General features: G+C 38.7%; 1 protein-coding gene across 1 annotated transcript in view; it reads left to right on the top strand.

Moving 5' to 3' along the window:
- The window catches only part of mta1 (metastasis associated 1), a 66,135-nt gene that overhangs the window by 8,381 nt on the left and 39,495 nt on the right, over positions 1 to 18,259 (top strand). Inside the window, exons 3-4 of the mRNA XM_065288526.1 lie at positions 8,107 to 8,174; positions 8,454 to 8,547. Coding sequence (XP_065144598.1) covers positions 8,107 to 8,174; positions 8,454 to 8,547 — 162 coding nt within the window. The remainder of the gene's footprint in view (positions 1 to 8,106; positions 8,175 to 8,453; positions 8,548 to 18,259) is intronic.

Here is an 18,259-nt window from a genome sequence, read left to right as displayed (position 1 = left end):
ATATATAGTTTGTCGTGATAGATTAAGATTTACATGAAAAATATTGAAGTAAACTTAGGTGTCCCGCTCACGGGACAGCACCAGTTAGCGGGTTAAAGGGTAAAAACTATCGGTCGATGTATCCGTTTTCGGCAAGCAGGAACCAATTGAGTTCTTGGTATTGGTAAAATTCACTATCTTCGACCTATAGAACTTAGTGTAAGGACCCTATGTGACCTCTTTATTCTTTATGCAAACTCTGCCACTTTATATGCATACTCAGCCACTTCATATGCATACTCTGCCACTTCAGCATTTTCAAAATGTACAGATTCTATAGTTTACACTAGTGCTGTGTTCAAAATATCGATACGACCATCATCACTCTTGATGATGCGTGCATTGATACAGTACCTTCTGTCTCAATTCGGATGCACTTTTGAAGGTAGCGTGACTGTAGATCTGTGATCCGTATGGAAAGGACGCATGCGATTTGCGGAGTAGCCTACGTAGAGTGAAAGGTAGCAGGGTGTACTTGACTTTCTGTTTATTTTCTGCGTGTGCACACCTTGTCTAAGCGTGCCACACTTTCTTTCTTTCTTTTGCTCTCTCAATGAGTTCTGTATTAAAGCACAGATATCTTTAACTTCATGACTCGCCCTTTGCAGCAGTTTAGGTAAAGTAGTGTTGCATAAAACAGACTGCACATCGTATGCAATCCGTAATAAACCTATTGCGCGCATTTAAAATCAACGAAGCACGCACTGCTTTATTAGCTGCTCTCTTATAATAAGAGACCTGCAGGTGAAAAGTGTGTGTCTATAGAAAAAATATAGAGCTGCTTCAAACAGTAGCTGTCACATTAATAATCTGATTTCTATGGTGAAATTGTATTTAGTTTACATGTTTATACATATATTCATAGATATAAAAGAATTATATGAGAGAAGAATATGCCTAGAGTAAGGTAAATCTTGGTAAAACTGCTTTGAAACAACGTTTTACGAGTCCCCCAAAAGCGAATAAATGAATGGCATAACTCAACTGTTACAACACTGCTTATTCTATGTACAATAAAGAGATAAAAAATAATAATGTTAATAAATTTTGAACATTTATTAAATTATCGGTAATTTATTGGCGATACACAGCCCTAGTCTACACACTAGTTAAAGATAAAGATTTACAGACCGGTCACAGTTGAACTCAACGATCTGAGCCAGAGGCAGACAGTGACTGCAACTTAAGAGCAACACCAATGCTGCGAGTATGTGTTTGGCACATAAGCCTGAATTAACAAGTATTGCCATAGTAACGGATGTCTCGTGGGTCCCGGTCTGATTGTCCAAAGACAAGGATTGAATGGCCTCACTGCACTTATTTGGACCTGTGCTGGCTAGGTCATGGAGACCTCATCCTCTGAGTAGACTACCTGGGCAGCTAAACTTACAGATGCCCTGCCAGACTGTGTGTGAGTGCCATTGTTCGTTCCCTTAAATTTCTTTCATGGATTTTTGCATCGTTCCACATGACTGAAATGGCAGTTTGAACGGACTCACTTTTGGCCGATTTGTATCATCCATTTCTCTTTTTTCTCATTTTGTCTTTCGCTCAACTTTCTGCATCCTGATTAGATTCTCCATATCTATCTCTCTCTTTTGTGTCGTGTGTCTTTCTTGCACCCTCGGTTTCATGCAGGCTCGGCAACATGCAGGGATTGGATCACATGAAATTTGACTGCACTGTGATGTCACGGGCTGTGTTGTGTGCTGATTGGTGGGGGGATGGGGCATAGTATTTGCTGTGGGCACAGGCAGAGATGGCAGGAGGGATGGAAAAAGCTATGACAGCGCTGATGCCTTCAGGTCCTCTACAAAGTCCTCACCATTGTCTACCTGGTTCTCCTTGAGGCGTTGGCAGACTCCATGTCAGGTTTTGCTGTGGCCCAAGAGGCCTCTGGTAGAGCTTGTACTAAAAAGAGGTGCGGCCACCACAAAGTCCTAGTCTTGTATATGCAGATTCAGTCAAATGCCACGTGGCTGATGGATGACAAAATGGATGATTTAGGCATCTTCAGTGTGTTCCCCTCATTGTCATTTGTAGTAGATACCTAAAGTACTCTGTCCCTTAGAAGAATGCACTTCTGAGATGATCTGTTTGTGGGAGAAATATAGTACGGATGCCATCCCATGTTGATATATTAGACGGTGTACAGTTCTTGGTAAAAGAAAAGCAAACAATAAACAGAAATGTACAGCTTTAGAGAGTTTCAAGCATAACCTGAGGTCTTGTGCTGGAGCTGATTGTTTTGACTAGGATATCTGTGAACCTCTCAGATCCAGACCACTTTTCTATTGCCTTTAGAGACGATTATATGGTATTTAAAATGTTGTTTTGGATAAACAGAGAGATTAATGTCTGTGGCTGAAGATGCTGTGGAGCATGCCAGTCCCAGCACTTTGACATAGTGGTTCCTGGTTCAAACCCAGTAGGTTTTAGGGGTCAGTAAAGAGTTTCCTAGGCACAGAACTGCTTCTTCTGTGGTGGAAATGTGGAAAATGAATCCAGATTGGGTATTAGCTCTGGTGCCAGCACCCTATGACAGAAATGGGAGATCAGTGTGTAGTACTCAGACTTTTTTTGATGGTTTCATTCTCGACTGCATATAAACTCAGTCATGTCTTGGTCTCTGACAGACAGGACTCACTGACAAGACCACAAGTGTGAAATCACTAATGGTGCTTTTCCATTGCATTGTACCTCACAGTTTGGTTTGTGTAAGGTGGGGTCAGCTCACCTCACTTTGGCTTGGTTAGCTTTTCCATCGAGTTTAGTAACACTTCCGGGTGGGAGGGATTATAGGTGTGTGGTTATATTTGCGCTGCCTACTGCTGTGACATCATACAAGTGAGAGCGTTGTTGTACATTCCCATACATTTATTTATTTCTTAGTCCGCCACAAAATAAAAATTGACCACCACAAATAGATGTTTGCACATCACATCACTACCTCTATCTCATGACAGTTTCTGTACAAACACCTGCGGTGTCAATCCATCCGCTCCGCTGAGCCTCATTTAAGTTGCATTTAAGCATATATGCGGACGTGCGCGACGCGAATGTGCCGCCACAAACTGCAAGTCTGGAAAAAAACTGGTATGGTGTTCCTGATTCACGACCTGTGGATGTTTTTTATTGCTAAAAGGGAGTTTGGGAACTTATAGCAAAGCACAGATGACAACATGTTAACTCAAGACAGCGCAAGCTAGCACAAAGGTAAAGCTAATATTTTACGTTATAGCGATGATGCTGGTAGTGACGATTCTCTCAGACCAATCAGTGATCTACAGTGTTTTCACGTCACGTTTTGGTATCAACTCGGGTCCCTTGGAACCCTGACTGTGATGGTATTAAAAAAGTATTGGGTACTACTGCACCCAGTGGAAAAGCCCCCAAAAGTAAGCTTACCCGACCCAAACCAAACTGTGGGGTACTATGCAATGAAAAAGCGCCATTAGTTCCTGTTGCATTGTCATGTTATACATCATTAATGTAACTTGCTTCAGTATCTTATTTCTAATTTGATTTCTTCTGCAACTGCCCTGGATTAAGAAATGAATGGGATTATGTAAAAAAAAAATACAAATGCCAGCAAAATTCAGGATGATTACAAAATTTACTTTTTATGAGAAATGGTCAATCTTATCTTGGGCGTAGTCTTGTTGTGGTCTTTACACTAGTAGTGGGTACCAAAATAATTTCTTGTATCTTGGTGCGCAGACTGAGCTAATTTGAATCAGGATTGTAGTTAATGCATCATACATCGATAATAAGACTCATAACCTGCTCTAAAACGTTACACCGCATTTTAGGTGATAGGGTAGATTACTTACGTTTAACTTCTAAAATATTTATTAATGTAAAATATTAAATCCGTAACCGTTTGCTTCTCTAATGCTGTTTGAAACATAATGTAAGAAGTTTCTTGCTCAGTTATCCTAATGTGGGTCTAAGTCAAAGTCAAAGTGACATTTCCTGTGAAATCGAACCTGACAGCTCAAATTTTAAATCATTGTAATATGCTTTACCATTGCGAAACGGGTTAAGATAAAGAAAACGGTTTAGAAAATTTTCCATGTATTTCTTCTAGACTGGTATTTGTTAATTAATAAAAAAGATAAGGATTGCAGCTTTAATTTCTTTATGTATTAAAATGACTAGGGGTGGGTATCGATTCAGATGTTCCAGATCGATTCGATTTCGATTCACAAGCTATCAAATTGATTCGATTTCGATTCTCAATTAAATTTTCGATGCCGGTTCTCGGGTCGGTTTTTATGCTCGATTCTCGATTCAACTCAATGAATATAGATTTAATACATATACTATATTAATAAAAAAGAACAGTGAACAGCAGTTTACAAGTGGGTTATTAATAAAAATAAATTAAAAGCCGCAACACGTCTTGCTTGCGAAATCTAAAATGCTTCCATACCTCCGTTCAATGTTTGCGGAAATAAATATGAAAATTCTGCTCTTGAGAATCGATTTTTAATCGACCACGTAAAAAAAAAACGATTAATCGAAAAATCTATTTGTTTGCCCAGCCCTAAAAATGACGTGAAAGTGCACTTAAACACAGTAAATGCCATATTGTAACAAAATTTTTCTTTGTGTCAGAAGAATGGAAACAAAGCGCAGGTCTGAAAATGTCAGAAAACATGCTCCTATCTGAGCTGTTGCACATTGGTTAACCCCCTGTAAAAAAAATAATAATTGAGCTTTGGTGCTCATGTAATGACATGAGTTTGAAATTCAGTTCGGCACATACGTTTTGTGTTATGCTTTAATCAAAAATGCATAAAAGCCCTGCATTTTAAAACAAGCTAGTACCTTATTGGGACTGTGCAGTCTTTCAAGCCAAGCCTTTGGATTATTTTGCCTTCATGCTGTATGTCTTATCCTGTCAGATTTTTGCCCATTAAAATCATATTTTGATGTATTAGTAAACTGGCATCTTTCGCTTTCAAACAAGAACTTCAGAATCAAAAGGCTTTGTTACCAAACACTGAATTCGCAAACATGTTTTTTTGCCAGACATGGGGTTCTGACTCCCAACCCCCCAAACCCGCAGATTACTATTGCAGTATGTGTGTGAGCGTGTATGTCGTATGTTGTGTGGGGTGTAATCTCCCAGAGGTCCCGGCAAACACAGGGTTAAGACCAGGCACCCCACCAAGTCTGAGGCCTGCGGGGACGTCCCACAGATCCGTAAGCCTGCACAGAGCCCACACACCCTGGAGCAAAGCCAAAAAAAAAGCACTCACTCAAACACAACACACGCAGAAATGCATTGAGAACAAGATAGAGAATCAGTTAGATATTGAGAAGTGAAAACCTGAGACATATTTGTAAGGTAACTAGTGCTGCAACGACGCGTCGACATCATCGATTACGTCGACTATGAAAATACGTCGACATGCGTAAAATGCGTCGACGCGTCGGTGTTTACATTCATTTCGCGTAATGGCGGCTTCTGCTCCTGGCAGTGTTATCCATACATTGATTTGTTTGTGTGCGCCACAAAATCAACAATGGCCGCAACATTTAACGTTACATTTATATTTTCATTTAAAACGGCTTCATTTATTGTTGTGCGCGCTCGGTGGTGCCTCTCTTGTGCACGCGCGCTCTCTTTCTCTGCGTGAAGCCCCTAGACAGGGCCTCTCATACATGACACTGAATGAAAGAATTAAAAGTTGGCTGTGTTTTGTACTTGCATTTTCACGTAAACGTCAGATGTTACTGGCAGAGAAGACGACTGATTCGAGTTTATCATGAAAGATTAGCAGTGTTTTCCCACACAAACAGGTTATGTGCTTGTGCGCGAGCTCTCTCTCCTATGCCCGCGCATGCCTTCTGTAGTAACTCTGTGTAATGGCAATTTTTTAATTTGCGCCGAATTGTGAGTTGTCATGCCACCGGGTTGAAGGTTGCTGCTGCCAGCACTTATTCAGCCCCACTCGCGTAATTTGCCGGCTTTAAAAATGTTAGCGCAAGACGCACGGGTTGCTTTTCAAAGCGCTCGCCTGTGAACACGAGTTTAGATTCAGATGCATCTGTATTTGAGGGCGTTTGCCGCGCGTCTAGATGCGCGACCTGATACGAACGGCCACTTAAATGAAAATGAGACAAATAATGAATGATCTATGAATAGTTATATTATGAATCGTCTTTTGATAAAAAAAACTTATTTGATGCAAAACTCATCAGTTTATTTAAAACGTTTCATATGAATATAATGTTTTCTTAAGTAAAACAAGTCCATTCAATATTTGTTCTTTTATGACACAAGGTATTTGGCAATGTACATGATCCAAGTACTAAAAATTAAGATAAGGATTTTTTATTTTTCCTCCTGTTCCTCTGCATACTTGATAAATCTTGCTTGTGTGTTGTATATCAGGAGTTTCTAAAGTTTTTCAACCCAACAGGTAATCTCAAGACCCACCATTTTTTTAAAATAGAAATATAGGGGAAAACACAAACACATTTGCTCCCTTTTAGTAGCTTTTGAATATGTTTAATTGAATAATATAAAAATACCTTATCTTAGGGCTGCAAGATTAGAGCAAAAATCATAATTGTTTACTGTATTTGCATTGATTTGGAAATTATCTATTTAAAAAAATACAATGAATTCCAAGGATGCAGAAAACAGTTCACTATTGCACACTTATGTATAGGCTACTGAGGATTTAACTGTATTATTTTAATATAGTCAGTCATGAACTAAAGTGGGCCGGTCTAAGTCATGAAACTCCAGGGCTGAAAATGAGTCCCACTCCGGCCCTGGGTGGTTTCCATTAGCTTAAGCCAGGACTAGACCTTAGTTTAATTAGGAAATATAATTAGTTTAAACAAACATGCCTTACTAAAAACATTACTTGTGTGCATTTTGAGGCCAAACTAAGGGCACTGGTGTATTTTAAGATATGTCAGTGCAAGATGTTTTCAGTTTGGACAGCTCTTATATTTATTTTAGTCTAGGACTAGTCTAATCCCTGTCTGGGAAACTGTCCCCCATATATATCTGACAACAGAACAGATAATATGTGAAAATAGCATTCAGTTGTGTTAAAATACAATAAAACAAACAATAACTGTCAGATCAGACAGAGAGTAGAAAACAGATTATCCAAAAGATTAAATAGCTAATCAAAAAAAGAACACTGTATTAATAATAAAAAATAGTCGTTAGACTAGTCGACTAATTGGAAAAATAATCGCTAGATTAGTCGACAGAAGAAATAGTCGTTAGTTGCAGCTCTAAAGGTAACCCAGCTATTCAGATGTCAAAGCTTTTCCTTCAAATATTTGTTTTGCCTCAAAACATGACTACTTGAAGGTTATATGGCTCTTGTTTGAATTTGAAGAGTTGGTTTATTCGAAAATGAAAATTTTAGTAGGCTACTCTGCCTTGTGTTGTTTTAAACACACGCCATTGGTTTTTGGGAACTCGAGAACCATGCCAACAAAATCTTTATGCTGTTCAATAATTTGTTCACAAATTGGACTGACTGACTCAATGGTCTGGTTGCAGAGGATTGCAACTCAATGAAGGGGAAGATTATCGGCCAATAACAACTACAGTTTTGTTCTGTTCCAGCTTTAAGCATGAAATAAAGACATCTGGATGTCAACTTTTGTTATGGTTAAAAAGAGTATGGAAAAATAACAGCATTTGGGTTTGACAAGAATGATGACAAGGAGTTTTAATTTTGTGTGAACTAGTCTTTTAAAATTTCCCCCGTGATGGTTCTGGTACTGGCGTGTCAGATCTGTGCCAATCGTACGAGGACACTGAAGGTTGTCTAGGCGGTTGAATTACAAATGCCATAGCTATTCACGCAGTCAACACATTTGTCGTCGGGTGTTCTCGTAGGGGAACTTGCCAAAACGTAGCGCCACTGGCATCATGCAATGATGGAGAATGTTGTGTTTAGTCTGTGAAACAGTTCGGTAAGCCTCAGCAGGTGCACGAGCGTGACAGGAGATGCTGTCTGTCGCTGACAGACTGTAGGTGCTGGAGCACTAACAATTGTTTTTCTCTCTCTTTCCTCGCAGATTATGTTTATTTCGAAAACTCCTCCAGTAACCCACTGCTGATCAGACGAATAGAGGAGCTCAACAAGGTGAGTAAGAGACAAACGTTTGTTACCGAACCCACTGCTCCGTAACTGACGTAGCTCAACGCTGTGGCTTTCTGTGTATCTTTTTACCCTGTTCACACTTTTAAACCTTCTCTTCTGATGTCACACTACATCCCATTCTTTATACCATCTCATATCTTTCAACAAACTTAGATGTGTTTAGGTCCTGCTTGTGATTTGATTCTCATTTGCATATTAGGCATCTGCAGCTGCTGATTGGTTCAAAAGCTGTTGCTGTGACAACTCTGTTTTTGTTTGCAGACTGCCAATGGGAACGTGGAGGCCAAAGTGGTGTGCTTCTACCGGCGCAGAGACATCTCAACGACACTCATCACCCTGGCGGACAAACATGCACGTGAGTAGCTGCCAGAGACTACGTTACCCACAATGGTGTTTGCGTTCATTAAAACTGAACTGCTGCTGGTTTGAAGTAAAATGAAAATTAATGCAACAAGCTACTAAGTACTAAGATGTTCTCTGAACTTTAGTCTGATCCCTGGCAGTTTCTGGACTTGACATTTATCATTAAAGGAAAACACCACTGTTTTTCAATATTTTACTATGTTCTTACCTCAACTTAGATAAATTAATACATACCTATCTTTTTCAATGCGTGCACTTAATCTTTGTACAGCGGGTCGTGAATGTGTTAGCATTTAGCCTAGCCCCATTCATTCCTTAGGATCCAAACAGGGATGAATTTAGAAGCCACCAAACACTTCCATGTTTTCCCTATTTAAAGATTGTTACATGAATAGTTACACGAGTAAGTATGGTGGCACAAAATAAAATTTGTTTTAAGCAAATAAAAATTGAGAACTATATTGTATATTGTGGCGAAAGGGCACTTAGTTTGCAGTACACAGTAACATAATTACTTCTGACTACTCCCCGTCTCGCTCCAACTTCTGTCAATATTACTGCAGCCGAGGTCGAAGTGCTGCAAACTAAGTGCTCTTCAGCCATACAATATAGTTCTCATTTTTATCCGCTTAAAAAAATGCCACGTTCTGTTTTGTGTCACCATACTTACTCGCGTAAATACTCATTAACTCACCCTCATGCCATCCAAGATGTTTATGACTTCCTTTATTCAGTTGAACAAAAAACATAAATGTATATTAAAATGCCATCATGTTATCGTATTTGGAAGCCAACGTGATGCAGCTCTAAGAAGCACATACAGTCATCATTAATGTAATATTAATTAGTGATCGACCGATATATCGGCCGGCCGATACATCGGGCCGATTTTAACAGGTTTTAGGTGTATCGGCATCGGCCGATTCGCGGCTTGCGTTCGCCGATAGTTTTTCCCCGGCATTAATTACAGACAGGCGCCCACAGGCAGCTCTGTGTGGCTGGAGGCTGCCTGCAGCCCGTGCATTGCCCCTCCCCCCACTAGCAGAGCGGAGCGCTCAAAGACTGCTCTGGTAAGTTTTAAACTTCAAAGCATCTTTTAACTGTTTGACTGAAATATTGCCATATACTTTGAACGTGTTAACACGTTGCTCTATATGTGCGTGCAACCATAGCTAAGAAAGTTTGGTTCCTAATGGAAAACGCGAATGCCTATAAAACTGCTTGTCATTGTATTTAGGGAGCTTCAAATAGCTTTTAGGCTAACTGTATGCATACGGCAGCTGTTACGAACACTGGTCATATGATTAAATAATGCTGACGTTGTTCCGTGATTTTGTGGTATTTATAGGAGTTTTATTCAGCGACCACCAGTCTGACGTTTAGACGCGACGCGTGCTCATAATGCCGCAAGCGAACGCAGGTCATGTGATCAGCCGAACAGCTGATCATAGCTGGACAGGGTGGGTTTTTAATTCTCATCTCCATAAATATATGTAGTAGTAAAAGGCTAAAAATCAATATCCATTGCTGATAGTTTCTCGTCATTGTGGAGAGCGCAGTTCATGGTTGCATACGTTTATGGTTGTTAACGCGGAGTTTCGCGGAATTTTCGTCAGCGAAAAAAATTAAGACATTCGACCCAAAGCACTTAGTTCCAAACAGTTCACACATGACTTTTATGTGACCGGAGAAGTGTTTTTTTTTGTAAGTTTTGTCAACATTTCCGTTCACTGAGAGCGCAAAGATACATGCACTCTCTCATCCATGTCTCTCTCACTGCACCTCTCCCACGTGCACGCGCTCTACTATCTGACCGAAGTCCGTACACAAATCCTCATGTATTTGTTCAGTTTTATGCATTTTAAGCGAGCTGAGGCAAACTAACTATCCCTCGCATTTATTATAGGGCACTAGGGTGTGTGAGGTACAGAAGTGGGGCAATTGGCATGTTATTCAGAATTCTTTTTAAGTTGTTTTTTGATCAGTATTGCTGTTTACATTTTCCTTGTCTTCTTATTAAAGACATTTGCTCTACAAGAGATTAAGTTAAGTGCACTAAACTTAGACCTAAGCATTAAATAGGTTGTAAATAGTTGGTTACTTTCATCGATAAAGTAAAGTGTTCCCCTTGTTATGCTGCTTGGTTGCTGCTATTGTGTGCAATGGTGTAATTATTATTTTATTTATGTATTTTAAGCAGCACTGAATTTTCTTACTTGTTCTACCTCACCTTTTTTTACTATTTGTTAAATATAGTTCAATAAATGTTCCTTTTTTAAATTAAGAGTTGTAACATTTGGTTTTATCATTGTGTTATTTTTATGATATAAACTGAATGAGAAAAAGCAGTATCGGCTCCAAATATCGGCTAAAGAAAATCGGCAGCTTGTATCGGTCATCGGCTAAGGCTGATGGGAAAAAAATCGGTATCGGCATCGGCACAAAAAAATCCATATCGGTCGATCCCTAATATTAATGACTCCAGTTGGTTAATTTGTCTTCTGAAACAAACCAGTATTCTTGTGAGAGAAAACAATTAATATTTTGAACTTGTTGTGATACGTTACATGTCCATCCGCTTGTTAAGTCATGACATAAGGAGTACTCCTTCCGGGTCTAAGCATCCACATTTATTAGAGGATATTATTTAAACAGACGTTTATGAGCCCTATTTATTCATATTATACATTTTCGTGAAAATTTTATAAACTCTGTGTCCCAAAAGTGCATCTGACATTTATTTCTTGGAAATTAGAATTTTTTTATCAGATTCTTAATGGATTCTGCCAGATTTCTGAAAGCCCTGAGACCAGGATTAAGTGGATTTGAACAGAAAGTATTTAAAGCAACACTAAAGACTTATTGCTCTTTGCTCCCCCTACAGGTTAAAAGCGTAATTGTTCATTAGCACTGTCGTAAATACTGCAGCATAGCTGGCTCTGATTGGATTGTAGGTCTGCCGTAAAGCAAGTTTTTGTAGTTTTCACTCGAACTACAGGACCACGACCCGACGGTTGGAAACTTCTTTAGTGCGGTTTTGGCCGATAGAGGGCTGCAAAGCGAATGTGAAAGTGCCATTCACCCTGTTTTGAGTGGATGAACCATTGAAACTTTTTTGGAAATGTTATTTTAAGGTAAAAAAAACTCTTTGGTGTTGCTTTAATTAACGTATAATACGTGCCAAGAGTATTTGGTTAATATCATTATCACATTTTTGACAGCGTTAGCGTTTAGAGGCTTTTGCATCTAATCTCCTCATATACTAACCCAAGTGACTTTTCTCACCATGTTGACCACCGTACAAGAAGATAACATGATGCCATTTTAATATAAAATTATTTGTTTGTGTTGGACCTAAAAAAAGTCAAATACATCTGAGATGCCACATTATGCAAATTATGTTTTTTGATTTTGGATTTTTTTTTCTTTAAGCATTTTTGATCTGTGTTGGACTGGTTATCCATGTAGGACAGGGGTGTCTCAACTTGGTGTCCTGCAGAGTTTAGCTAAAACTTCACTCAACACACCTGCCTGAAAGTTTCTAGTATGCCTAGTAAGACCTTGATTAGCTGCATCAGGTGTGTTTGATTAGGATTGGAGCAAAACTCTGCAGAGACACCGGCCCTCCAGGAGCAGGATTGGACACGCTGGATCTAGGGTGTACCCTGCCTGTGGCCCTATATGCTAACATAGGATGTTAAAGCAACAAAAAAGAGTTTTTTTACCTTAAAATAACGTTTCCAAAAAAGTTTCAGTCGTTTATCCACTCGAAACAGGTTGAACGGCACTTTCACATTCGCTTTGCAGCCCTCTATCGGTCAAAACCGCACTAAAGATGTTTCCAACCGTCGGGTCGCGGTCCTGTAGTTCGAGTGAAAACTACAAAAACTTGCTTTACGGCAAGTTACAATCCAATCAGAGCCAGCTTTGCTGCAGTAGGCTAAATTATTTACTACAGTGGTAATGGACAATTCAGCTTCCAACCTGTAGGGGGAGCAAAGAGCAAAAACTCTTTAGTGTTGCTTTAAAGCCTCTTTAATAGGCTGAGGTTGTTAAAGACTACATTGGGAATGTTTGTGTTGGTCTACTTGTCATTCAACAACCTAGTCAGTGAGGTTGACTGGTTAGTTTAATATTTGTGGCAGCAGTGATTGTAAACGAAGATGTAGCTTTCAACGTTTCTGAGAGAATGGCTTGGAGTGCTGGTCAGCTAGTAGGGATGTGACGAGATCTCGTGCGACGAGATCTCGCGAGATTAAATGTGTATCGCGAGATTAAGTGTGTCTCGCGAGATTTCTTGTGTAGGTGAAATTCTGGCCGTTTCTCAAAAAAAAAGGCTGCATCCTTCGGAGGTCGCATTTTTAAACTGCATTTACTTCATAAAGATTATAAATAACAATTATAAAGTTTACTAATAATTTAGTTAATCGCAAATTGTTGTAATATGCTCACGACTTGCGAATGTAATGCTCAGTTAATGATCTGAAATAAACCTTAATGACGTATGCAGCCTGCATATGCGACCTCCGGAGGAGGCAGTTGCAGGCGCCTTTTTTAAATGATATTCTATGGGCATGGAGCGTTTGCGCGCTGTTTATGCGCGCTGAGCGCCTTGCGGTTTTTGCCGGCGGCCGCAGCACGCGCCTTTGAAGGAACGCTGAGAGCGGAGAAGCGCCCGACGTCATTCGCGTCTTTCCATTGTCCACTCGAATGAGGGGAGATGCGGGCCTTACGTTGTGGTGAGGAAGTTTACAGTTGCTTTGAAGAACCGGACTCCACTCGCTCACTCTCTCCTGCGTGTTTGTGCACCTCTCACCCTCAAACAAGGTCAGATCAAGCATCCTCTTTTTAAAGTTTCTGCTAATATGACAGTCAACAGCAAAAGAGCGCACGCTTCAATATTTGATTGACAAGACAGCTGACTAGGTGGTTGCCTAGCAATATTAAAAGCCGCGTCGACACGCACTGCTCTTTTTTTTTTAAAAGGCAGTGCGTCGCGCCTTGCGTTTCCAAGCGTTTAAAGCGTGGTTGGTATAATTAGCCTCTTACAGTGCATGCATTATATTCTGTCTTTTACTGCATTTGCTTTTTTGTTTGGGTTTCCAATAATGTTCGTTTGGGAGCTCGTATGAAGTCTGAGACGTGTTGTGTTTTTCTGTAGATCAGTGTCAGATGTGAAGTCTCAGCAGATTAAACCATCACAGAGTTTACATGATTTAATGTCTGCATGTTCATTTCTGTTGTAAAGAAATGGACGTATATTAAATATTCAAATGGATTTAAACATTGTTTGGCTAAAAAATAAGCGTTTTTTTTCCGTCTAAAGTGAAAGTGAAAGTGAAGATAGCATCCGAGACGAGTCTACTATCGCCCCCTGCAGGCATTTGTTATAATATATACATAATGCTATTTATTTATAGACCACAAATGTAATGTGTTTGTTAATGTAATGTTGTTTAATGTAACTTGGTTTTAATACTTTATTTGAACCAATTATTATTGCATCTTCGTTATTATGTAATTTTAAAGGCTACTGCTCACTTGGGTCTATTTTTATTACCCAAAAATAACAAATTACTTCATTATCAGTTAGTAAAATAATTGTTAGGGGCAGTCCTTGATTAGTTAAAACATTTAAAAATAACATGATTTCAGTTTCTTATTCATTTATTTTATCATCGAGGGTTTCTTAAAAAGTGTAAAAATATCGTCTCGTCTCGTTCTCGTGAACCCAATCTCGTGTCTCGTCTCGTCTCGTGGATTAAGTGTCTCGACACACCCCTATCAGCTAGTGTCTCTTTCAAGTTTTGTCTCTGTATTTTTCAAGCACTGCCGCTATAACATCACATCACCACTTGTGTACATTTCTAGACAATCACTTTTGGACTGTGGTGTTCTTGAGAGAATAGAGATAGTCTTTGGTAGATTCTTTATGGTGTAGCGCTCTCATATGGGTGCATCAGAACATCATTGTTAGAGATCTCTAAGAAACTTATCTGAAAAGGATCTGGTAGGGTTGTGCCGATAGTGATAACCTTCATGACGATATTTGGCTTGTTTGCCCATTATGTTTTGAGTTGTTATTATTATTATGCTATTAATATTATCATTTATCGTTTCACATTAACATTCCCACATAACCTGCACTAGGGACACCAACACGCATTTTGTGCTTTTCCTCACATGAGAGAGCTTGTGGGCTTTTCCTTGCACAGCTAAGCTTGTAATGTGTCTGTGCCCAGTTTGGACTTCTACTTGTAATGTGCTCAAGCTCGGACATTTCCTTGCACCTGAAGTGGTCTGCGCTCTAGAGATGTTATGCGAGCAGGGGTTTAAAACCAATGATTTGTTCCCGTTCCCTGCCACACAGCTAATTTACACGGCACCCAGGTATCAATGACGCGCTCAGAATAATGGCATCTCTTAAAGCAGTAATTCTCAAAGTGTGGTCCGCGGACCACTAGTGGTCCGCCAAACCCCCCTAGTGGTCCGCCGAAAGATGACCTAAATTAGGCAAGTGTTTATACCAGGGCTATTCAATTGGCGGCCCGCGGGTCAGACCCGGCCCCCAAGGTAATTTGATCCGTCCCTTTATGTAGTCTGTAAAAAAAGACATCTCTAGAATAAATTTAGAAAGTTAGACAACGGGCCCTACAGTTACGAGTTGATGCGCGTGCGTCTGTTTCATACAGCATGAGCTGCAGAGCGCGAGTCACGTGACTGGTGCGAGCAGCTGTGTCACGTGTTTATATTCGCGCTTTGGTCCACAAGTTCAACGCGATCGCCTCCCCCGCTCGCGCCCGCGTCTCAAGACGCGATAGCTGACTGTGGTGAGTTAAGAGACCGGACTCTATGGCTGTTTTAACTTTATTTGTTGTATTTCCAGCTTTAAAACACTGCCTTTTCCGACAATTGTTGTCTGATAAGTCTGCTCAATTATGACTTGCTTATCAACAATGACATTTACGTTACATGTCTTAATAAATGAAACTACCGTTTTTCCAAAATTCAAAGCATCGTTCTCACACAATAATGCAATTTAAACGAGTAACAGTTCATTTGCACCACTGTATGCGTATCGTGCTGACAAACATACACCTGATTTCACTGCTCTTGCGAAATCTAAAAACATATTCTGTCTTATTAGAAGCTAGCCTAATGTTTGCCAATTATTAAGATGGCTGTTGTTGTTGAAATAGGGCTACTGTAATAATTAGCTTTGACAAAAAACTGCATAAAACAATGTTATGTTCCATGTTATAAACTTTTTTGATATGTGCACTGAAGTTCTCTTTGGAATGACATTAAGTGGGACCTAGGCTGTTATAGTATGTTTAATTGCAGTTTGTTTTCACATGTGCAGTTTGTTGTTCATATTAAGCTGCAACTCATTTTACATTTACTTTTTCAAATGAAATAAAATTCATATAATAATTTCTGAACATAGCATTGCATTTGTGTTTAAAAAATTTGTTTTTGACTTAAAACAGTTGCATATTAAACTTAAATTTAGCTTATCCTTCCTATTTTGTTGTTTTTTTGGGGGCGTGTTAGAGTCAGATTCTGTTAGGTGGTCCTCAGAAAAATATTGGAAGATGAAGTGGTCCTTGGGCTGAAAAAGTTTGAGAAACACTGTCTTAAAGTAAAGCAGCTTCTGTTTTTTTTTTTGTCCACCAATCTAGTAACTTGTCATAGATAAATAAGTAATAAAAACATGAAACTTCCGAAGTGTCATTTTATGTCAAGGTCAATGCATGATGGGATTACTGTGTTGTTAAAGGATACATGTGATGCTGCCTTAGATTTTAGATTCTGCTTTCTGTTTGGAGCCCTTACTACTGCGAGCCCACTTAATATGTTTCCTAGGTGGGCAGGACAACAAGCTTTAAAACAGGGCAGTGGAGGCCCAAGTTTGTTTGGTATCTACAGTGGCCACCCACACTCAGCTCGCCAAACCTGAAAGTTATATATGCTTGCTTTCTGTTGTCATTATAATTTTCTATGTTTAAATAAATTTGAGAATTTTATATTGTCAGCTTTATTTTGAAGATGGGGCAGTGACAAAAAAGGTTTGGCAAGATGAGAAATTCAAAATTCTTTTTAAAGCATGCATCAGGTACATTCCAATGCAGATGGTGTATTTATGTTGATTTTATGCAATAAAAAATTACATTTGCACCAGTTTTATTAAAGTTAAGACTGAATTGACCTGAAAAATGTCAAGTGGTGTATTCGCCAGTTGTGCCAAAGAATACCAAATATTAAATAATTTATCCACTTTGATGAAATGTAAGCGTAATCATAAAAAATCATTTTAAAATATCACATGAAGATACATTTTATTAGTTATTGCTAAATGTAAATTTTAATGCGTTTTTGTAAAATTTGTCCGGACATATTCCGAAAACCGCTCTTGGTTTCTAAATAATTTTTGAAAATTATGTAAAAATGTATGTAAAAAATCATATTGCACTAAGCTAGATGATTAAATTTTATTCCACATTTTTTATGAATATATTTATATAAAAATACTAGTTTACACCAATTGACACAGTCCGGTTACACCACATTGACATTTCTGCAATTATCTGCCAAATATTTTTTCAAAATGAAAAAAAAAGAGATTTAACTGACCCAAACGGACACAGAATAATTAACATCACGTCACTGACCCAGATATGTTTTCCTCTTTAAAGATTGTGAAGTTTATTTCATGTGGAAAAAGATGTTGGCCTGGGACTTGATTTTGCTCTCTTGGAATTGAATCATACATGTTTAGAAATTATAGAATTATTTAATATAATAATTTATATTATTGGCATTTCATTTTTTTTTGTCTTTTAATGTAGTCCATTAATTTAATTGTGTGTATTTATTTTCACAGTCACGTGACGTCAAGTAAAAACAAAATTATGAGTTTATAAAGCTTTCATTGGCAGATTACTTTAAGCAGAGTAAGGACATAGTACCGTTAATGTGTATGTGTGGGAGTTGGGTGGCTGTGTGGTTGGGTATTAGTAAATTATTTCTATAGACGGTTTCAGCAGTAACAACATAAACAAGCGGCTGTCGTGGTCCGCACGTAACTTCCGTTAAACTCCGCTAAGAATAAATAATCACAAAGTTCTTTAAACATAGTTTATTTATATAACAAGCAAAAAAAACAACAACACACAGATTACCTAGGAAACCAAAACATTTGTTATTTTTGACAACGCATTTGTTCAAGAGATCAGTTTAGCAACTAGGATGTCGTTTTTTTTATAACAATAAATGTATCATCATATCAGTTTATATGACTGCACTAAATGTTAAGTCTTTTGATTCTATGTGAATGGCTTAGTGGGAGGAACAGACAAAAAAGTGCTATTCACTCAAACGTTCACGTGCAGGACCACTCACATTTCGAATATAATATAGTGCCCAATGTTTGCCGTCAGTGACATCAACCATCCTAGGTTCTTGTGTCTCATAGATGATCATTAATAATGGCAGACCTGGCACAAAGAAAAGCGCGGTCAGATGAAGCTTCTGTAAAATTTACAAGAGGGTTTGTAATAAGTACAGAAGTGTCTTTTATATATTGACTAATCCCAAAATCGTATTAGAGGTTCATGCTTGTGTAGTCCATTATCTTAAAACTCTCTCTTGAATGAAGTATAGATGTGAATCAGTTTTAAATGAGAATCTGTGTTCCCGCTGTG

Source organism: Paramisgurnus dabryanus, chromosome 17 (genome assembly GCF_030506205.2).
Source record: "Paramisgurnus dabryanus chromosome 17, PD_genome_1.1, whole genome shotgun sequence".
Classification (NCBI taxonomy): Eukaryota; Metazoa; Chordata; class Actinopteri; order Cypriniformes; family Cobitidae; genus Paramisgurnus; species Paramisgurnus dabryanus.
This window is presented reverse-complemented; position numbering and strand designations above follow the sequence as displayed.